The sequence below is a fragment of the Channa argus genome, chromosome 11 (genome assembly GCF_033026475.1).
Source record: "Channa argus isolate prfri chromosome 11, Channa argus male v1.0, whole genome shotgun sequence".
Classification (NCBI taxonomy): domain Eukaryota; kingdom Metazoa; phylum Chordata; class Actinopteri; order Anabantiformes; family Channidae; genus Channa; species Channa argus.
The window spans coordinates 15,092,077-15,115,782 of record NC_090207.1 but is presented as its reverse complement, the minus strand read 5'-3'; the positions used below and the strand labels follow the sequence as shown (position 1 = coordinate 15,115,782).

The window sequence follows — 23,706 nt, the reverse complement described above, 5'->3', positions numbered from 1 at the left end:
TCCTTACATTTTTGGAATTGGGGTTGTAAATGCAATAAATAAACTTCCCTTTGCCTTCCATAGATCTATATTAGGTCATTTCATCACTCATACTGTGATGTTTGTAATCATGGTCAACCTGCTTTTTCCAGAGCTCCTCCAGATGACATCATCTGAACTCTACTACTAATGATGTAAATCTCTGGAGGTGTTTTTCACCTGGAAACAGAGAAAGTCAGAGCAAAGTTTAAATGCATTAATGTACATTTACAGCCTAAATTAAAGCCATAGAAAGCAAGTTCAAAATTGGTCAAGTCACCCATTAAAGTACAGTGTGAAACATCTAATGGTTTTGTTCTAATATTATAAGCATATAAACCAAATATTTGATGTAGATGTTTAGCAACAGCAACATTATAATTTGTGGTTGTTTAGGAGTGGGTCATGCAGCACAAACTGTTTACATTTATTGTAGCCTTCAACAAATTTCATTTGGCCTTCCAGCGTTTTTCACTTTCAAAATTCTCACCTGACACTCACATTTCCTTATTTACTTAAGACTTTGTACATAATTCTTTGCATATCACTTTTGGTGATCAGAAGTTATGTAATGTTTTATCTCACTGAATTATTAATGGATCACTGTGACCTTAAATGACTCTGCTGATAGTGTCATGCTGACGTGTGTGTTTAGCAGGACTTCATTGTTTAAATGGTTGTTGTGCTTTCAGAACTATCTGTGACTAAATGGGACAATCAGTGATTAATTGATAGACTGGTTGTGTAACTTGTGAGAAACAAGCTGCATTTACCATCTTGATAGCATTTGAGTGTTGAGATTCCCTTTTTAAATGTTGAGACTTCAATCCCATTTAAATCTCTTTTGTATATCTGTATCATCTGTAAGTGTTCAGGTCTTCTGACAAACAATCACAGAGGCCTTGAGTTTTGATTGTACTTCTATTGGCAACGCAATATTAATCTGACAGCCAAAATTGCTTCATTTAATTAGTTTTAGTATTTTGATTAGCTAAAATTTCTCAAACTTTATACAGGCGACACATTTATGATATGTGGTGGATGTGTGTTGTACAATCTAGTGTATATTTATTAGCTGGTATTTATTAATTCCAAAAGATGATTTGTTGTATTATATATTTAGGGCCAGGGATCACAGAAGATCAGCCGTGTAGGTTAATTTGGGTGTTTTTGTATTGCTTTTTGTTCCTGTTGAATAATGAACATTGACCTTGTAAACTTAACTTAGACATATATAACTCTGTGAAAGGGCATTGTTACGATATCATCATAATTTATACCGCCATAAGGGCCACACTGTAAAAATTGAGTTCTGAATTTTTGCATAGACTTCTTTAAACTGCAAACACAAAATCTGAGAAAATAGTCTAAACTGATGATTTTTTACAATAGTGTTAATCATCTCCCATAGCATGTTATAATTAGATTTAAAGAAATAAATGGAAACAATGCTGTAAATACACTAGCATACCAATATTCTCACAATTCAGTGCTAACGTGCTGATGTTAAGCTAGAACTGTATATCTTATAATTGAGTATGTTGGTATAACATCGTAAGTAGCTCAAACGTGCATAGTCCAAAACCACAGCTGATGCTGACTGGGAAGGAGGTAAAATTGTGGCCTGATGTTGGTGCTTGTGGAAAAAGTAACAGTCAGACAATAGCAATTCATCCTGAATGCACCATGAATGTTAGTCTCAAATGTCCTTACACTCCAACCAGAAGCTAAGATGAGGAATGAAGCCTGTGTTCTGTGCTTATTTGGTTGTTTAGATCCCCATCAGTTACTGCTTACAGTTACTATTCTTCCTGGGGTCAATCATCCATTCCTACAAATTTGGCTGTACTGAGCGCCTTTACAAATATCCAGTTCAACCCTTCTACAAAAAGTTTGATTATTTCAGTCAATATTATTTTAGGGAAATTGTACGGTTTAAAATTATTAGTATTATCAACCTAAATATTGTCTGAGAAAATACTTTCTCGCCATGTTAATATGTAAGTCCTCTCATGGTGCTCCACTCCAAATATTTAAAAAAATACCAATCTAACAAACCGAACATGACCGTGTGGAGTTCACACACAAGACAAAGACAAGACAAATTAGATAAGACAATTTACAGACTCAGACTGGCGACTTGTCTAGAGTTTAACCTCACCTCTCACCAAATGACAGCTGGATTCCTTCACAGGATAAGTGGTTAAAATTAATGGATGGACGGATCAATACAAAACCCTCAATTGTCTTCAAAGTTTATGCACTTGGACTGTTTGGCCTAGAAAGAAAGTATGAGAGGGAAAACTCTGTATGATGTCTTCCATCTGTGTGGCACTTGGCCAAGTCTTCATCACAAAGAGAAACAGATTTTGTAAAACACACAAAATACACACTCAGTGGCAACAGTTTGCCCCAGTAAATTAAAATGCACAAAACTTGCAGTTGTCTGTCTCTAGACAGCATCCTCTTGGTGCTATGATCTTTGGTAGCAATGTAGATATTTCACATACATTTCATGCTCTCAGGTGATGGATGATGAGATCAGTCATTCTTAAAAATCTTCAAGTTTAGAAAATGAATAGGCCTTTGATTTTGTTTTTTGTGCTACTTGGATTTCACATGGTGGTAATGCAGACATTAATTCTCTTGTGGGCTCTGGTTCTGTTCCTATTATGGTGTAGTCATTGACCAGGATTTTCATTCAGTAAATGGACCTTCCAGATTCAGGTCCATTTAATAAAATCACTTGAAACAAATTAAATGCACACAGGTGTACACACATATTTTTATTTATTTATTTTTTCTATCTGCTTATCCTGTGAGTTTAGAGTCGCCACAGCAGATCATTTGTCCACCCGTTGGTTTGGCACAGTTTTCATGCCGAATGCCCTTCCTGACACAACCCTCCCCAATTTCTACTGGGATTCAGGCTTGGGACCGGCCCTGTGCAGCTGAAGATGGGGACAGGCTGTTGGGGGTTCACGGCCTTGCCCAGGGACACTTCGACATGTGTTCAGGAAGAGCAGGGCACAGGCGCAAACCTTCGATCATATGGTCAGTAGGCGGCCAACTGAGCCACTGCTGCCCCCAGGTGTACACACATATAAGCCTTTGAAAAATCATAATGTCACTTAATAGAATTTGGATACAGCTTAACATGATTTGAACTGTCACTGTTTAAGAAGTTGTATTTTAACAAACAATATTAGTATAATTACGTGTTTACATCCATAAAGAACAACCCACCATATTCACAAAACAACTTTTATTTATATTTTGTTAACATGATTAGCAACACAGTTTCAAAAGTTTTGCAGCAATTCATCCCAGTGCAGGACAATCTGATTAGGTTTACCACAAGTGGCAACAATCCCCTCACCACTGATTCAACAACTTTGACTAAAACTGTACCTGATCAGTAAGAGTGAAAAACTTATCACAACTGACTCCACATGGCCTGTTCTTTTCTAATCAAAATATGGTGGTGTGCTATTGTGTAATAAAACTGATTAGTTGAACTTATCTCTGGCTGCCTGGAATACAGAATACTCTACCACAAAAAGACAACGAGCCACACTTATTTGTATTCAAAGGCCATGTTTAAATGCTTGTTAAGTACATTATCACACACTCTGTGAAAATATATTAGACTGCATTGAACACAGCAATAGCAATACTCTTGGCAATCTGTAAATCTGCAATATGCTTATAAAACTGGTGTCTCTTTTTTTCTATCCTAGCAACTTCAGAAGGACCATTTTTCTGTATTGTGACCATGCACTGCCAATGTGGAGAAGGTGTCAGGTCAAGAAGGAGTCGGGTGCGTGTGATGATGGTGTCCTTTCTTTTTCAGCTTAACCAAAATATAATGGGTTACGGTTCTCTCAGTAGTCCTCATCCCATGCAGCCAAAACAACTAACCAGTAGTAGTGCCAAGTGCAGACACATGTACACGACCAAGCCTGAGGCAGAACTACTTGTGACAGAACCTGAATGTCACTTATATTTTTGAATACATTTCTGACAGACAATGTTTTACATAAATGAGCAAATAAAGCTTTATGTAAAATAAAAATATAATAGCGAAAAAAACAATATGTAATAGGAATCTCCAAAGAAAGATCACCCTATCTATTAAAGATCAGTTATTCTAAACATCATGATGGAGTGAATACGTATCTTTTTAAATAAAGCTCAGGATGAGTGTACAACTGTGCTTGGAAAACATCTTGAAGCTGCAGAGACATATAAAAACACTCAATAAATAGCTAAGCTTCTATTCATTTTCAGGAGCAACACAGCTAGCTATAATGGAAGTAACTTTAAACCTTCTGTAACTTCAATTTGGCTGATGAACAGCTTACTGGACAGATAAGTCATGCCCAAAGTAGACCTTCTAAATATTCTGTATCTTCAATATGCACATTAGCCCTTAAAACACTAACATTCATGAGCAAAGGACCTCCTTGCAGTAATCTTAATTAAGGAAATACAGTAAAAAGTATCTGACCAAGTCTCTTGATCAACTGTATGTATACATGTTTATGTACACATTTCCTCTTTACATTATATACACACAAACTCACACACAACAAAAAGCTATTCTTAAAATAATAAAAGACAAGATGTTCAAAGTGTAAAACCAAAATCACAGCGAGAACAGATGGATAAAGGGTTTAGAGTATTTACATTATAATTACAAGTTTACAAGCCCGTGTAGCCTGTACAGTGACTGCACTGCAGACAAAAAAACACAATTAAACTAAAACTTATTTGACTGAGCTAAACCTAGCTTATGACAGAAGAATGGAAGAAAAATAATTATTCGGCTCCAGTGTGCACTGCCTGCTCTCATAAGACACATTTTGGTTAACTTATGCGCACTGCTGTGTTACTCCACACAGCGAAAAGGTTTTTCAGTACATTCAGTTAATGCTAACACAAGTTTGGTATTTTTAATTATCAATGACACAATCTTGAAGACAAACCATGCCTAAATAGTAAATGCTTCAGGTTGTGTGAATAATGATAATACAGTTTCATAGGCAGCTTCTATTTCTACACAGATTTCCATACTGTAATACATCAATAAAAGGTAAATGTATTTCTAATTTCTGTATGTCTAAAGTAACGGGGATTTTGACTCAATGTTGAGGAATCCCTGACAGCTGCATCTACATATATGTTCAATAGTTGACAGTGAGTGCAGCACTGAATGACACTGCATACAGTACATAGACTTGTGGCCGCTATACAGCTCATACAGTGAAGTGCTTGAGAGCAGGCTCAGCAAAAAGAGAGTGGGTGAAGCATGATTGTCTGCTCAGGCATGAGCACTATATGAAAGCTACAGAGAGGTTTGGTCGACAGCATAGTGTGTGAGGAGTGCGTGTTTGCATCTGACAACTCCCTGTCAGACACACAATCAGAGCGACCCTGAGCTAACAAAACAACTGAGAGGACGAAATCTCAAAAAATCAAACACTTTTTACAAACAAACACCTTGAGTTTTACACACAGGCAGAGCATAGCCTCTGTCTTTGATTAGCACTCTGGCCTGGGTAACAGGAGTCGAGACACATTCCTACTATAGTGCAAACATTGCTGCTGTCTTGACAACAAACCCCAGTTGCTGTTAGCAGGGCGGAGACTGGATAGAGCACCTGTATTAGAGCCATTTTTGCAGTGTAGGCAGGTTCTTGTCCATCCAACGCTGGTTCAGCCTTATGGTTTCCAAAGCTTCCTGCACACTCCTCATCTGAGAGCCATGCTCCTTCAGGCTGGAGAAAAAACTCTGCACCTGCACAACACATAAAACACACTGAGATTAGACATAACAGAATATATGTAACACTAAAAGCCTTCAGAAACTATTGTGCAGAAACACTGAGTTACAATGCAGTAAAATTGCAAAAATAATATATTACAAACATACTTGATTGAGGTGTGTCTGTGTGGAGAACTGAGAGGTGGCAGATTTGATGATTGTCTGGATGGAAAAGGAGCCCACAGGGAACCTGGTTTATAGAACACAAAAGCACTAATGCTGTTTTATCTTTTAACCAGTGATCACTCAGTGATAACCTGTGCAGTGCCTTGCAAAAGTATTGATACGTTGTCCTTTTCCACGTTTTATCGCGTTACAACCACAAACATAAATGTATTTTATTGGGATTTTATGTGGTCGACCAACACAAAGTCATACATAATTGTAAGGTGAAAGGAAAATATAAAATAAAATAAAATATATTAAATGTTTTTTACAAGTTTTTTACTAATAAATATCTGAAAAGTGTGGTGTGCATTTGTATTCAGTCCCCTTTACTCTGATACCCCTAAATAAAATTAAGTGGAACCAATTGTCTTCAGAGTCCACCTGTGTGTAATTTAATTTCAGTATAAATACAGCTGCTCTGTGAAGCCCTCAGAGGTTTGTTAGAGAACATTAGTGAATAAACAGCATCATTAATTCCAAGGAACACACCAGACTGGTCAGGGATAAAGTTGGGGAGAAGTTTAAAGCAGGATTAGATTATAAACAAATATCCTAAGCTTTGAACATCTCATGGAGCACTGTTCAATCCACCATCTGAAAATGGAAAGAGAGTGGCACAACTGCAAACCTACCAAGACTTGGCCGTCCACCTAAGCTGACAGGCCGGGCAAGGGGAACATTAATTAGAGAAGCAGCTAAGAGGCCCATGGTAACTCTGGAGGAGCTGCAGAGATCCACAGCTCAGGTGGGAAATTCTGTCCACAGGACAACTTTTAGTCATGCACTCCACAAATCTGGCCTTTATGGAAGAGTGGCAAGAAGAAAGCTATTGTTGAAAGAAAGCCATAAGAAGTCCCCACATAGCAAACATGTGGAAGAAGGTGCTCTGGTAAGATGACACCAAAATGGAACTTTTTGGCCTAAATGCAAAATGCTATGTGTGGCAGAAACCTAACACTGCACATCAGCACCTGAACACACCATCCCCACCCTGAAACATTGTGGTGGCAGCATCATGTTGAGGGGATGCTTTTCTTCAGCAGGGACAGAGAAGCCGGTCAGAGCTGATGGGAAAATGGATGGAGCCAATTACAGGGCAATGTTAGAAGAAAACCCGTTAGGATCTGCAAAAGACTTGAGACTGGGAGAGGTTCACCTTCCAGCAGGACAACGACCATAAACACACAGCCAGAGCTGCAATGGTTTAGATCAAAGCATATTCATGTGTTAGAATGATCCAGTCAAAGTCCAGACCTAAATCTAATTGAGAATCTGTGGCAAGACTTGAAAATTTCTTTTCACAGATGCTCTTCATTTAATCTGACTGAGCTTCAGCTATTTTGCGAAGAAGAATGGGAAAAACGTTCCCTCTCTAGATGTGAAAAGCTGGTAGAGACATACTGCAAAAGACTTGCAGCTGTAAGTGCAGCAAAAGGTGGTTTTACAAAGTCTTGACACAGGGGGCCTGAATACAAATGCAAGACTCACTTTTCACATATTTATTTGTAAACAATTTTAAAAACAATTTATTATTTTCGTTCCACTTCAAAATTATGTGCCACTTTGTGTTGGTCTTTCACATAAAATCCCAATAAAATAAATAACATCACAATATATATAATTTTAAGGGGTATGAATACAGTACTTAGTATGAAGTTGACAAGGGCCACTTACTTCTCTATGAGGCGTTCCCAGTTCTGCTGTATAAAATCCCAGGCAAACAAGGAGCCAGCAAAGCTATTGCACGCAGTCTTAATGACCAACGGCAACTCTTGTGTTGGGATGATATCTCCCTTCAGAGCTGCATTTAAAACCCTAGACAAAGTAATAAATAAAGAAATAAATATGTAGCAAGTAATTTCAAGACAAAAATTGAGAAGAAAGTTTCAGGATTTTTATAGAAACAGTGATTCCACAAAATAGTTTGTTCACCAACGACCACTAAAAATGTGATTTTTGTATTGTCCAGTTGAGTATCTGTTCTAATAGTGCAGAAGGAAGGTGTGATCTGCACATTTCTGTTGTAGAATATGCTTAACTATTTCATTTTAAGAGCCATGGTATGACTTACTCAATGAGAAAAAAGCTATGTGGACTGCACTGCACATATGCTTCAACTGTTTATTATAGGTAAAGATCAAATTATCATGGTTATCAATATTATCACGGTGTTGATAAAATACGCACAGAAGGTTTAAGAAATACTGATATACAAACTCTTTCTCTCTCTCTCGCTCCCTCTCTCACACACACGCGCGGACATACACACACACAAAGCCTGTATGAAGCAGAAATTAAAGATGCATTATTATCCTCCCTAAATATTTAAATGCATCAATTCTGTAATCCCACAGCTCAATGTGTATGGGAACTGTTAAAGGAGTGTGAGTCCATACAAGAGTAGGTACAGTACCAGCATCAGTTTGCAGCCAGCACATACACCTAAGCATCTGACATTATATTTAGCAGGAGTCTATAAGACACTTCATCCTAACTTGACACTGGATAGCAGTGGTAAGCTTTAAGAGAGGGAGTTTTTTTTTCTTCAGCACAGTAATCAACCGCAGTTACAACAATTAAATTTTTTAACTGGCAATACTAACCACTGTTAATGTTTCCATGGTTTACCGTGAAACTTTTAACTGTTTCTTCAATAGTAAGAACCAGAGCAAACTGTATAGTAAGTACTGTAGGAGTTATTGGCGCAGCATGTGAAATGGCATTGAAATACATTCAAATTCAAAACTGTTCATCACTGATGAAGAAAAGATGTTACTGCTTAAGCAAACACTTACCATACTAAATATTGTACATTCTGAGATGAAGCTAGGCCCTGTAGCATTTTTCGCTTCTCAGCATCATAAGTGGCAAGTGCATATTTGTCGTGCAGAGTCGACCAATCTGTATCTGACTGAGCAGCTACAGTGAATACAACTTGCTGCAGATCACCTGGTATCCTACAGAAATACAAAGAGAATGAATAAATACACAAACATATAAAACACTTTTTAAAGTGATAGTACTGTGTACGGTGTGCTGCTGCGCTGTTGCATTTTAGGGAATTACAGAGTACAGGTCACCCGTGGAGTGTTCCCTGCAAGTGTTATTCTTTACAATTTTTAAAAATATGCATCAAAAGAACTGCTTTTTTTTGATGAAGGTTCTCAGTCATCCAGGTTTGGATCTGGAGACTGAGTCATGTCTACACGATTTTTTCTTGGCAGGATATGTTTCCCTACTCATCCAGGTGGCTTCTTCAGCCTGAGGGAAAGTGGGCTAGGTCAGCCAGTTATATTCTTTAGGGTAGGCTTTTGTTTCTCACCTGGCCTGAATAGGCTTTTGGATAAAAGAGGAGATAGAGGGTTGAGTTATAGGGATGTAATGATCAGGACACTTAACACCCTTCATCTTAGTGATGTTTTTCTATATTTATTTTGAACATTTGTTTGTAGCTACTTGTTATTACCTTAATAAATGTATTGTATTTCAAGAGTGAAAAAAATATATTGTCACATGCATAGCATTACAGCAAGGCGATGAAATTTGGGTTGTTCATGTTTTCTCTTGAGTTCATGTGCTTAGAAACAAATTTAAGATTTCTTTTTTTCACCCTACTTTGTGCACAACAAAAGCTAAACACATGTTCAACCCCTCTCAACCCCCCGCAAGTTGTACCTCTCTCCAGCCCTGCAAAAGATTCTTTCGATTGCTAAAAAGACGTTTGATCCAATCTGACCCTGATGAAGATTAGCATAAAGCATGTTTCTTGGGTGCTTTACGTACCGAAAGGTCCCATTGGAGTCAACATACTGTTTGAACATAGCTCTGGCTTTCTGAATGCTGCTGTTATGATTCAGATCACATGCCATCTTCAGCAGAGTTGAGCGCAACTCCTGTTTAGACAAACTTGCCTCCTCTTCCCATGTTTGTTTTTCCATCAAAGAACCAAATTGATCTAGAATATAATCCTGTTAGATTTAAGAAAGAAACACTACTATTAGTTATAGTATTAACAAGAACAATGACAATCTTACAAATTGACTGACAACAATTTTTCACATGTAAGATGTTGCATCCAATATTTAGAAAAATTGCATAAGTAAGACCAGATTTACCTGGAAAATATTAGCTCGTTCTTTAAATGTTATGTTTGGTATTTTTTAAATTTAAGAGATTTACATTTTTTTAATTAAGACATGATATTATGATGGTTTAGTATACGCTTCTCAACGTTTTTTGTAACTTTTAAAACTTCTGATAACTTACCTTTTAAACCACATTGGCAAATTTCAACATTATACTTTTTGTATGACATCTATAACACTTCCAGAGCATTCTATCAAATCTAAAAAATGTTAAAGATTTGATAGTAAATTATAATATAATATGAATAGATTTGATGGATACTTCTTAAGTTTACATGAGAGTGTATTCATATGCACAGTACCCTCATACGAGCCACAAGATTCTGCTCCTGTCTTTTATCAAGCAGCCTGAGGATACATTTGAGCTGTAACAATGCCTCAGTCACGGGAGCAGTCTCAGTTTCATTAGACATGTAGTTTAACAGGTTGAGGACCTGACGAAAGGATACACGTCCCAATCTGTTGACAACACCAGACAGTAAAGGAGATGGCAGTCAGAAAAGGAAAATGGAGTACAGGAATTAGAAAATATATTTCATCATCTCATCATTTATTTTATAACTGAATGCATTGAAAAAAATGTTTTATACCTGGAGAGAGCAAACATGTTGTGTATGAGAGAGGCACGGTCCTCATGTGTGAGAACACGGACATTGTTAGACAAAGCCTCTATAAGAGCAGACCAGCCCTCATCTGCGTAGTGGATGATGTAAAAGCCTGTGTTTCTGTAGTTCAACTTCAGCCACTTTACACTTTGTGGAAGTTTAAAGGTGGCTGAACACACGTGGACAAAAACACACACACACACACACACACATTTACCATTTTGCACATTAATGAGATTTAAGGTGTGTCTAAACAGATTGCCTTTCTGCTGTGTTTTTCATTTTGCAACAAATTCAGCTGTAATGGACAATGTCTATTCTACTGCATTTCATGTATGCATTTTAAAAATACAAGTGATCATAACTCATTACTAGCTCTTAATGCCTCCTGACATAGCAAGTACACCGGGTTGCTGTTTGTCTAAGCTACACCTTATGATTAGAATGTGTTTATGTTAAATGTTAATATTTTGTGTTTTACCTGACTTGGTCTTCAGAGTGAACATCTGTCTACACTCAGGGGACAAACTACAGCTGTTGTTTACATATGTCACTGGAATACTCCACAAGCTAAAAAGAGAGAACATCAGAGTTTGGGTTGTGGTGCAATTAGAAAATCTTTCTGTGTGTATTTGTGTGGCAATGTAACCCACCTGGATGTATGTGCAGCATTGTCAGATGTTAGAAGGAAAGGCTCCTGTGTGAGAGTCACCTGATCTCCTTTGCGACTTATAGTGACCAATGGAAAGCCTTTTTGTGATGTCCATGAGCTCATCATCTCTGACAAATTCTGGTGCTGCGTTGAGACCTCAACCTAAGGACAAGAAAAGACCTAACTGCTGATGTCCACAAAATTCCCAATTTTGTTGTTAGGCTAATGTTACAATACTAACCGATTTTTAGAACTGGAAGTATTGTGGCAAATGTTCAGATGATGTATAAACCTAAGCAGACTGCCATTAAACTGAGGGCACGGGGTACACGCTCTCTTGACAATTATACAATTTACTGTCTGTAACTAATTTTTCCTTTGCTTAGACTTCCCTTAAAGGGGGATAAGTACATCATTAATAAATTATCAATACTATAATATATTTCAATAATTATTACAAGTCTCCCATATCACTGCCTTTTTATGCTGATAATGTAGCTCCTAATTTATTTTTCTGTAATAATAACACAATTAACCAGATGCAGCTGTCAGCAGTTTCATGATGACACACTGCTGAGAGGGTTAAAGTACCCAGAGATAAAAACTACTGTTGAGTCCAATAACATACAACCCCAATTCCAAAAAAGTTGGGAATCTGTGTAAAACATAAATAAAAACAGAATGCAATGATCTGCAAATCTCATCAACCCATATTTTATTCACAATAGAGCATAAACAACAAATCAGATGTAGAAACTGAGAACTTTAAATATTTCATGTATTAGCTCATTTTAGCTCATTTAAAATTTTTATGGCAGCAACACATCTCAAAAGAGTCGGAAGAGGGCGATGTTTACCATTGTGTAGCATCCCCTCTTCTTTTAACAACTATTTATAAATGTCTGGGAAGTGAGGAGACCAGTTTCCTGAGTTTTAGGACAGGAATGTTTTCCCATTCTTGTCAGATGCAGGATTCTAGCTGCTCAACATTCCTTTGAAGATCCCACCATCTAAAGTATATAATATCATCAAAAGATTCAGAGAATCAGGAGGAAACTCTGCGCACAAGGGCTCAAGTTCAAAACTGGATGCATGTGATCTTTGAGCCCTCAGGCGGAATTGCATTAAAGACTTCCAGAAATCACTGACTGTGAACACAGTTTGCTGTGCAATCTGCAAATGTAAGTTAAAGCTGTATCATTCAAACAAGAAGCAATATGCGAATGCGATCCAAAAACGCCGCCCTGTTCTCTGGGCCAAACCTCATTTAAAATGGTCTGAGGCAAAATAGAAAACGATTCTGTGGCTTGTGTCCCCTTGTGGTTCCATTGTGGTCAGATGAATCAAAATTGAAAATTCTTTTTGGAAACCATGGAAGCAGTGTTCTTTGGACTAAAGAGAAGAGGGACCATCCAGCATGTTATCAGCAGACAGTTTAAAAGCCTGCATCTCTGATGGTATGGGGGTGCATTAGTCCCTATGGCGTATGCAGCTTACACATTTGGAAAGGCACCATCAATGCTGAAAGTTACATAGAGGTTTTAGAGAAACATATGCTCCCATCTAGACAACGTCTCTTTCAGGGAAGGCCTTGCATATTATGCTGAGACAATGCTAAACCACATGCTGCATCCACCAAACCAGCATAGCTTAACAGGAGAACAGTCCAGACCAAGAGAAAACACTTGGTGCATCATAAAATGAAAACTCCAGCAATAAAGGCCCAGGATTGTTGAGCAATTAGAATCCTGCATCAGACAAGAATGGGACATTTCTCTCCTAAAACTCCAGCCACTGGTCTTTTCACTTCCCAGATGTTTAAAGAAGTTGTTAAAAGAAGAGAAGGTGCTACACAATGGTAAACATCGCCCTCTTCTGATTTTTTTGAGATGCGCTGCTGCAGTTAAAATTTAAAATAAGCTAATGTTGAATGAAATGTTCAAAGTTCTCAGTTTCAGCATCTGATTTATGCTCTATTGTGAATAAAATATGGGTTGATGAGATTTGCAAATCATTGCATTGTTTTTTTACGTTTTACACATCTTCCCAACTTTTGTGGAATAGGGGTTATAAATAAATATAGCAAAAAACGTTAAAAGCATTCACACACCTGTGTAAGGCTGTTCCAGAGGTCATCAGTGTCTGTGTTTGAACCAGAGAATTGTTTTAGATATTGAATGATACCCTTCCTGAACTGCTGCTTCCCTGGCAGTGAAGCATTTAGCATCAGTAGAATGGAGGCACCCTGAAAGTCAGAAACACACATCATCTGAGATCAGACCCAAAGACAGATTGTACCTGTGAGCCAGGTCCAGTATAGAAATTTCTCCCATGGATTTCAGTTATTTAATAAACGCTACACATATTTATTTTTTTGTAAACAAACAAATATTGATTCATATAAATCCAGAAATCAATCTTTGCTACACCTGTTCTCATTAACATTAAACATGTCACATCTGAATATTGTTAGTATATACTTGTTACTTGTCGTATGCAATTCAGTTAAGTCTGCATAGTTTGTAATATTTCTACTTTGAAAAAAATGTTACCTGGTCAATATTAGCTGTCTTGAGTCACAACCGTGACATACTGTAAATTGTTGTTTATGTGAACCCTGTTGTGATTCAGGTCAGTCAACAGTGAATCTAGAGGACACATCTGCCAGACTCTGTACACTGTCCTGAGCTCCAGGTTTGTTGTTGAAGAGAGATTATCTTGACTATGAGAGTTAAAGCTATAGAAATCAAGTGTGTGGATTAATTAATTATTTATTGGTGGGTAGCTAACGCTAGCTAACTAGCTAACAGCTGTCTGCAGACATCAGAGTGATGTCTCATCAACCCAAACACTGCAGATAAATTATGCTAAGTAAGCAGATTTTCTGCCTTGTCTGCCCTCAAAGTTATCATTAAAGTAGATATGCTGTAGTTAGTTTAAGCACCTGCTGCTGACAGTCCATGCTTGGAAAGCATTTATTTAAATACATATTTACATTATTTTTGCTCAACTGTTGGGCACATGTAGGCCCAAAAAAATAGTAATATAATGTTTTAGTCATTTCTATTTGCTAAAGTAAGCAAATCCTTGTTCCACAGGTTTTCAACTAGGAAATTAGTTTATTCTGTTATGTGAACTATACACAAATTTAAAAAGCAACAGTGTTGCTTACATGATGACAAAAAAATAAATTCCTAGATTCTGAGAAGCACTTAATGCAATATTGCTATTTATCTGATGTGAGTAAATCATAAATTAGATCGAGAGTTGTACATACACCACAGTATGTACAGTGCCTTGCAAAAGTATTCATAACCCTTGAAATTTTCCATATTTTGATATGTTACAACTACAAACATAAATGTATTTTATTGGGATTTTATGTGGTATACAACACAAAGACAAAGTCATACAAAGTTTTGAAGTGAAAAGAGAATAATTTTCAAAAATTTTTACAAATAAATATCTGAAAAGTGTGGTGTGCATTTGTATTAACCCCCTTTACTCTGATACAACTAACTAAAATCCAGTTGAACCAATTGTCTTCAGAAGTCAACTAATTATTAAACTAAAGTCCAGCTGTGTGTAATTTAATCTCTGTAAAATACAGCTGTTCTGTGAAGCCCTCAGAGGTTTGTTAGAAAACATTAGTGAACAAATCATGAAATCCAAGGAACATACCAGACAGGTCAGGGATAAAGTTGGGGAGAAAGATTAGGTTCTAAAAAAAATATCCTAAGCTTTGAACAGATCATGGAGTGCTATACAATCTTTCATCTGAAAATCAAAAGAGTGTGGCACAAGTATAAACCTACCAAGACTTGGCCGTCCACCTAAACTGACAGGCCGGGCAAGGGGAGCATTAATTAGAGAAGCAGCTAAGAAGCCCATGGTAACTCTGGAGGAGCTGCAGAGATCCACAGCTCAGGTGGGAAATTCTGTCCACAGGACAACTTTTAGTCATGCACTCCACAAATCTTGCCTTTATGGAAGAGTGGCAAGAAGAAAGCCATTGTTGAAAGAAAGCCATAAGAAGTCCCCACACAGCAAACATGTGGAAGAAGGTGCTCTGGTAAGATGACACCAAAATGGAACTTTTTGGCCTAAATGCAAAATGCTATGTGTGGCAGAAACCTAACACTGCACATCAGCACCTGAACAAACCATCCCCACCCTGAAACATTGTGGTGGCAGCATCATGTTGAGAGGATGCTTTTCTTCAGCAGGGACATAGAAGCCGTTCAGAGTTGATGATAAGATGGATGGAGCCATTTACAGGGCAATGTTAGAAGAAAACCTGTTAGGATCTGCAAAAGACTTGAGACTAAGAGAGAGGTTCAACTTCCAGCAGGACAACGACCATAAACACACAGCCAGAGCTGCAATGGTTTAGATCAAAGCATATTCATGTGTTAGAATGATCCAGTCAAAGTCCAGACCTAAATCTAATTGAGAATCTGTGGCAAGACTTGAAAATTTCTTTTCACAGATGCTCTTCATTTAATCTGACTGAGCTTGAGCTATTTTGTGAAGAAGAATGGGCAACTTTCCCTCTCTAGATGTGAAAAGCTGGTAGAGTGGTTCTACAAAGTATTGACGAAGGGGGGCTGAATACAAATGCATGCCACACTTCTCAGATATTTATTTCTAAACAATTCTAAACAGATAACCATTTATCATTTTCATTTACTTTTGCACAGCACTGTCACTATGCACTGATGGGTGTATTAAATCCACATATAAGAACAAGCTTAATAATGCTTAACTAAATCAAAATGTATTTACCAAAAATAAAAAAGTTCCGTACTATTTATTTGTAATATCCAGCCCTTTAAGAAACTGTACCTTTTCATAGGAGACAGAGTCAAACATCTCTTCCACCTGTTCCTTTGTATTAACCTCCGTTGACACAGCATGGGAGGAGTTTAGTGCATCTTTGTCCAGTGCCCTGAATCGCCGTGCCAGGAATGAATTACTCTGCAAACAAGCACACATTTGCTGTAAAGGCTCATGCCGAGGCATACAACTTTATGTACTTCAGCATATATTAGAATTAATTAATGAGTCACATATGTGAACTCACAGTATCCAGCTCAGGAAAGATCGTCTGCAGTGACATGTGCTCCATGTAAGTTGCAAAGCCTTCATTAAGCCATAGGTCACTCCACCAGCTCATAGTTACCAGGTTTCCAAACCACTGCATCATAACATCATAGATAAATCAGAACCTGGATGATATTCAGGGTTTTAATCACTAACACAAAGGCAAATACATCTACCTGATGAGCGAGCTCATGTGCTATGACAGAGGCAACTACTTGTTTTTCCAGAGGAGAGGACTGTTTGTTCACCAGTAGACTGGTCTCTCGGAAAGTGATGAGTCCCCAGTTCTCCATGGCTCCTGCCAGAAAGTCTGGGATGGCTACCAAATCTATCAACAGTAAAAAGGAGTATATTAATACAAAACACCTTTATTTGTTTTATATTAAGCATATCAAGGTTTGTAAACGGGGGAGAACAAAGAACAATTTGAGGGGAATACATTTAGACGCGGTATGAATTATGCAAGCATTTGTGTGCTTATGTGTTGGGGGGTGTACTTACCAAGTTTTTTTAGAGGGTAGTCAGTTTCAAAAAAGTCATTGTAGAACTGAAGCAGTCTGGAGGCAGTGTCCAGAGCATAGTAAGTGTGCTCCTTCTTCTCTGGCACGGAGTAAACAGACACCTAAAACCAACCATATTCATCAACCAGAAAGTTAATCTGCAACAATACCACCTTAGCGAATACTAAATGCCAAAAACATATCTCAAACCTACCAAAGTATTTGAGACTGTTTTGTTTATATTAGTGAAGTCAGCAACAACGAAGGCCACCAGGTAGGTGCTCATGTTAACACTTGTTTTTTCAAACTCATCCAGAATAAGGCCATCAGCAAGTGGAGTAGACTTAGCCTGAAACAAAGAGCGCAGGGACAAAATGACTATCAGCTATTGTTGGTAGTACACAGCAGACTAAAACACATTTGGCATGTTGTCAGAGACCTGTGCAAAACAGCACTGCAAATAAATACAGTACCAATACAAAATTTGTTGGCTTAACTGGGTTCATACTAATAATTTAGTCACAGTGAGAACAGGTAAGATTCACAAATTCCTCGGAAAAAGAAGTGACATAATCAAGAGAGTGATTTGGAGAGAAGAGGACTAAGCTGTGTCCATTGAGGAGATCAAGAAAGTTTCTCAGTCATATAAATGTTACTTTGCTAGTGGATGTATTGATATTAAAATCTGTTTCATATTTTATATGCTAGTTGTTACTGGATAAGTTATAATAAGACAATAAATACTCACTGATGGTTGCATAGTACTGAGTAACTGAGCTGGTGTCTTGCTTAAGAATTATCCTTGATAAGTTTAGAAATATTCAACTGTTTAACTTGTGGCTTCAAGGGGTTTTATTTTCGAAATACATGTAATTCAATATAAAATGGTAAAACTGGATAAAAACACATTGACGACAGCAGTTGGCATATGAAATATGATTTTTTAAAAGTTAGTTCCATATTGTGAATAGAAATAGATCTCATCCTAATGTTACAGTACCTTAGGCATGTTGGAAAGAGTCATGTAGTTTAGTTTTCTGCTGATTTTAATCAGAAAAGATGCTTTAAAAGCTGGCTCATCAAAGCAAGGGAAGGCCATTCTAGCAGAAAGTGGCTCAAACTGAGTTGCAGCTAGGACCCTGGGGATAACAGGAAGATGAAAGGGATCATGCTGAAATAGTAAATTGGATAAACACAACTGTACATTAATTAAGAATAACCTTTGATTTCAGTTTTCTTTGTCTGGTGATGAGTTCAACTAATGATCATGATCACCTCTATACAGGCTTTATATATAGATCTTACTTTGCAGCACACGATTCAGCTGTAGTGAATTATGTACAGCAAGCCAATCTGTCAAGTGTACCTCTTGTTTCCACCTTCATCAAAGTATGAGCTGTTATAGAAACCGCCATAGGTGTGTGAGAGGTTTGCAGAGTAATTCAGGGTCAAAACACAGTGCTGGCCTTCTTTCAGCTCCTCAGAAAACTTAACAGCTATCTGGTCTCTGGGTTTGTACTCCAGGACAGTCACATCACTGGCCTCCCCATTATCCAGCTGGAGGAGAGAAAGTAATTTATAAGGTAAAACACAGATAACAAAAAGGAAAGTTTGAATCCATTATATTTTGAAGTAAAAATTAAATCTCAGTATATAACTCGTAAGGCAGACTTTGCTCATAACATAATATCAATATCATCTATACTTTGTCATTATAAACTACACAATTTCCTTCCAGTCCCACCTTGAAGGTTGCTTTGGTAATGCTAAGATTAGCACTGTGAAGGACAACGAGCTTGGTGTTGTGAAGCACAAACATGTTGATAACAGTGCAGCCAGTAAAGGTCATGCTGTCAAGGTCAGGGTTCAGGGTGATGTCATAACTCAGAGGATGTATGCTGCGAGGCAGTCTGAACTGCGCCCATGGAAACAGTTGACCATTCGAGGACACAGGGTAAATTGTCTCTAATGGAGTCGTGTTTGGCTTATGACAACCTGCCTGCAGAAAGATAGAGAGTTGGGGCCATGAAATTGGTTATGACCAAAAATAAAAAGTAAAAGATTCTGTCAGAGATACTCGTACAATGTGTTGGAAGTTATGGTTTGTTATATACACGTGGTAAAAAAACTATATGTGTTTCTTACTTTGGTAAAAGTGCATCCAGGTAAGAAGTAGAGTACCATGGTCAAAGAGGCTACAATCACAAGGAACAACACACATACAACCATTGTCCGGACTGAGGGTCGTGAGCATGACCTGGAAATAGGAAGGGTTTTCCAATGTTAATTTTGAACTTAATTACTTTTTTCATAAAGGATAAAAGGGGAATTTAAATATAATACTCTGTTGCTCAACTTACTGGACAAAAATGGACAAATGTTTTTAAAGTGTAACTGTAAACAAGGTTTCCAACAAGACTTTCAATTGGAGATTTCAAAAACGTAACTAAAGCAGCTGGACAGTTACAATAAAGTCTGGAAGATTGTTTTATATCAACATATTACACCGCACTTATGACTTTTTTAGTGCATTACCTGGGTAGCGCTTGTCTAGTGTAAGGGGAAGAGCTGGATCTGTGAGCAGAGCTACGGTTCATAAAGGTCATGCCCAGCAGACGAGCGGAAGACTCACAGTCCTCCTCATCCTCATCCATGTCATTCTCTCCCAGGCCTCGCACAAGCAGCCGTGAGGTACGAGGCTCATACACCACCTCATCTGGGTCAAGAGCAGGAAACGTCTGGAGAGAGCATGAAAGCTACACTCTGATATTATCCAGTCAAGCAGTCTTTCAGTGAATATTAACAACTGGACAGCCTTCCTAGCTAAATTAATTAGCATAGGGTGAGACATCATGTGAAGAGAGTGAGGGCAGAGACAGTAATTATGAAAAACAATTAACACATAGAAGGATCTGTCAACAACCAGCAGGCCACGGATGACTGGTTAAATCAGAAGAATGAAAAGAAAAACACTACAATATTGCATTTAAACTTGCAGTTTATGGTGAAATAAAGATCTAGAAAAGACAAATGCAGAAGGGGACATCCCCTAAACTTAGAAGAGGAATAAGTTAAATTGCAGGGAGACACACTGAGAAAGGGTGCATGGTAAAACTAAGATGAAATTTCAATTGTTTCAGAAGGGAAAATGTATCATTGCATCTCTCAGGAGAGAGATAGACAGTGTTTAGTATAAACTAATTGAAGATTTAGCCTCTTCAACTTGTTAAAGCTGCTTTTATAAAAATTATTACACATTTATAAATCGTTGCAGAAAAATGACATGGGCATACTGGAAATGTAGTGGAGTCTTTGGCCAAATCCACAACATCAGGCTCTTCTTCAAACAAGCTGTTCTCAATCATATTCCTTGGCAAGTTGGCTTGCTCTGAAACATACAAAGAAAGAGAACCCCCACAGATTTTTAAAAGGGGAACTGGCAGAGATGAGGGACAGAGAGCAGAAATCTAGTGATTACAGAAGCTTACACACAGTATGCAAGTTAATTTTATGTACTGTCCTTTTAGAGTCTCAGAGATTCCTAAAGAGCAGACTGTAGTGGCAGCAAGTCTCCAATAAACACAAAAGTGTGGTATTGTCACTAAATATGCAGGCAACATTAAACCACTTTTAACAAAGCATTGAGTTTCTTCAGTTTCCTGATAAACCTCCTGCAGTATTTCCCATTTCTTTGACCTAGATAGAGCAGATTCATCAGGCTAGTGAAACAGCCATTTTAAAGCTCTGATATAAAAAAATCTCTTATAACAGAAATCACCCTGTTTATTTGTGCAGTACCAACAAGTAAGTTAAAATTCCTTCAAAGAAAAGAAAAAGCAAAATAGTGAATATTCATCACCTGACAATGTTGCATTCTACTGAACTTTACAAAAGTCGGCATTTCTACAAACTTGCATGTTCAGAATCATGACAATCATGAGAGTTAAAAACCCATGATTGTTGTAGGACAAAGCTTAATGCTAGTAACTACATTCTCCCCTCATGATTTTCTGTCAGCCAGATCCTCCTCCTGGTAAGTCTCAAAACAATCAGAGGCATGTTCAACTTGCTAATTAAATAATAACAAAAGCAGAAAAACGCTATGCAATGCACATCTCCAATTTTGTCTCTCAAATTCCAGTCATGCTTTTAGAGGCTGAAAACAATGTTTCTTCAGTCTCAGTTAGTGATGGATTTGAGTGAAAAGCAAGAAGAGACTATAAACACCTACTGAATATGCACTTTTCGCACAAGGACAAAGATGACAAACTATAGAAAGCCCACAAATATAAGGGTGAATTTAACTTCTTTTCTGTTCTGTACAATGTTTTTGATATGACAGTATCTGCTGTAAATGTCTTTTAATAGACTAGGTGCTAAGTAGTAGGTAATGTGTCATGTCCACAGAAGGATATGGTACAAATAAGTTGCACAAAAGCACAACAAAGTTTAATGACTGTTCTACTACTGTAATAGTCTTGGGAAAGTTTATTGCCATAACAATAAACATTTGTAGAAAAGTGTGCCTACAATACCATCCACCACAACACAACAATAACAAAATTATGTACATGCAAATCTTTAAAAATTCACAACCTATCATCATTGTATCTGTAATACCATACATCATATAAACTATATTATAAGTAGTAGATACTGATCTACAACATTGTTATCTGTTGGCTGATTTAAGTAACTAAAAGAAGCATCTGCTCCTGATCAAAAATGTGATTATGAAATCTGAGCTTGGTCTTATACTAAAAATCACTAGCATACAGCTGAGACCATACAAAAAAGGAAGTAAAACTACTCCTATTTCAGCAAACCTAAAATGAAACATCCTCAGCCTGAGCCTTCCTGTCAGGTGTTTTATTTTGTGCACTGGCCATTTGTTTTACTAAAGCATTGGATGTTCTGGGATAGCAGAGTTTATAAAGCTGATGGCTGCTAGAGGCATGATCTGATATGACTTAATCAGCATTCCACCCCAAGACAAACTATAGCAATTACCAAACAAAGCAACTTATTAAGCTGGGAAAAAATGTTGTTGTCCTTTTTCAAATACAATAAAAGATTATTGCCAATATTCGTTGGGATTCACAAACGGCCCAATCGGTTCTGTGTATATGAGATAGATTAAAAAACATGACATGCCCCTGCATGTCAACAGACTGGCACTGCGATTAAGTCAGCTAGCTTCTGAGAATCCCTCAACTCTTTTTAAAAAGAAGAAGAAGAAGAAGAATCGAAATACAATGTAATGCAAAAATGGCTTTATTGTCCTTGCAAGGAAAAACCACCCTTTCATCATGTGTCCTCGGGTGAATGTCACACTCAGTGAACTTTTGTCCCATTAAGTTCCTCTCCAAATATTAGCTTGCCCGCTGCTAACGCTAACGTTCTTAGCTTGCTGTTAGTGTACCTACCATCTTCCTTGCTTACCTGTACTGTCAAATGGATCCATGGTACGATACTTCAGGCAGCCCCTCTTGTATAGGTTTTACAGCAGCTCGACGGACGAGATATTTTTATAGCTCACCACAGCCCCACCGCAGGATATCGGTGGCTCACAACAAACAGTAGCCGGTCCTCGCGGTCCAACGTTAGCTACGTAATAGCTAGCTTGTTACAAGCCAACTTCTAACAATTGTAACTGACTCAAAGACATCCGTTTTACTAGCTGTCGTCAGCTAGTTTCAGTAACTTTGTCGCCACCATCACTGTGATTTAAGAATATTGCTTCGGCACGTTTTCGAATATGAAAACCTACGACAAAAACTTTAGAAACAAATCTCTAAAACACTCGGTAAAATAACAAACAACCAAATGTCACTTTCCTTCCCCCCCACCCAGTTGTTGACAACCTCCCGTCAAATTACAATTCTTACATCCTATAGGGCGATAGGACAGGGGGGCAGGGCCAGACCGTCACGCTCACAACAACGACAGAAACGTAGACACGCATTTTGATTTACAAAGCATGGCAGGATATTTTATTGCTTCCTTTCTTGGAGGCTAGCCTCTACTACTACATGGTAAACCTCCACTTATTTACATTCCTTACGATAAGAATAAGACAGAGCCTGAACCCACAAGCAAATGGTTACGTGACCAAACTATCTCCTGCTCTGTCTCACACACCCACAGACACACACACACACACACACACACTTTTTAACAGACACTTGACTGACTTGAAAACCAAGTAAATGAAGCGATGCAAGTGAAACAATGAATAGCCTATTTGAAATCTAAGCAACCCAAAAACAATTACTTTGGAAAATAAAATGTATCCAAATCAGTAATTTGTCTTAAAAATTTGATATCAATGTGTTATAATATTAATTTGTATGATTATTATTTTACAGTTGACCCAACCACCACTCTATTACAAGCCCCATCCCTCTCTTATCTTTGACTACAGAGCAGGGTTGGTAGCTCTGTTTTTCAAAGGAGAGCTGATTGTGACTGTGGCACAGGAAGGTAGAGCGGTTGTCCAACAATCTCACAGTGTTGGTTCAATCCCCGGCTCCTCCGGTCACATGTCGAAGTGTCCTTGAGCAAGAACCCCAACTTAGTTGCTCCTGGTGAGTGTTGGCCAGCTGCATAGCAGCTCCCCCATCGGTGTATGAATGTGTGTGTGATTGTGAGTGTGAATGGGTAAATAAGAAGCAGTGTAAAGTGCTTT

The 23,706-nt window shown here is 37.8% G+C and overlaps 1 protein-coding gene across 2 annotated transcripts; it reads right to left on the bottom strand.

Annotated features, from left to right (window-relative positions):
* Positions 1–3,268: 3,268 nt before the first annotated feature.
* On the bottom strand, positions 3,269–22,880 carry lnpep (leucyl/cystinyl aminopeptidase). Of its 2 annotated transcripts, none has more exons than XM_067520482.1 (22): positions 22,461–22,880; positions 20,312–20,406; positions 19,554–19,774; positions 19,164–19,275; positions 18,763–19,017; positions 18,385–18,575; positions 18,019–18,157; positions 17,233–17,367; positions 17,020–17,140; positions 16,695–16,846; positions 16,499–16,612; positions 16,261–16,392; positions 13,526–13,660; positions 11,417–11,577; positions 11,245–11,333; positions 10,749–10,932; positions 10,461–10,617; positions 9,797–9,981; positions 8,809–8,970; positions 7,688–7,828; positions 5,954–6,035; positions 3,269–5,818 (listed from the first exon to the last, which is right to left on the bottom strand). In XM_067520482.1, the coding sequence occupies exons 1-22, from the start codon at positions 22,480–22,482 to the stop codon at positions 5,687–5,689; spliced, it is 3,117 nt and encodes a 1,038-aa protein (XP_067376583.1). In that variant the 5' UTR covers positions 22,483–22,880; the 3' UTR covers positions 3,269–5,686. The 2 variants fall into 2 exon arrangements, with proteins under 2 accessions (XP_067376583.1, XP_067376584.1); XM_067520483.1 differs by having other exon boundaries at positions 19,554–19,756; positions 22,461–22,879.
* Between the last annotated feature and the right edge of the window lie 826 nt (positions 22,881–23,706).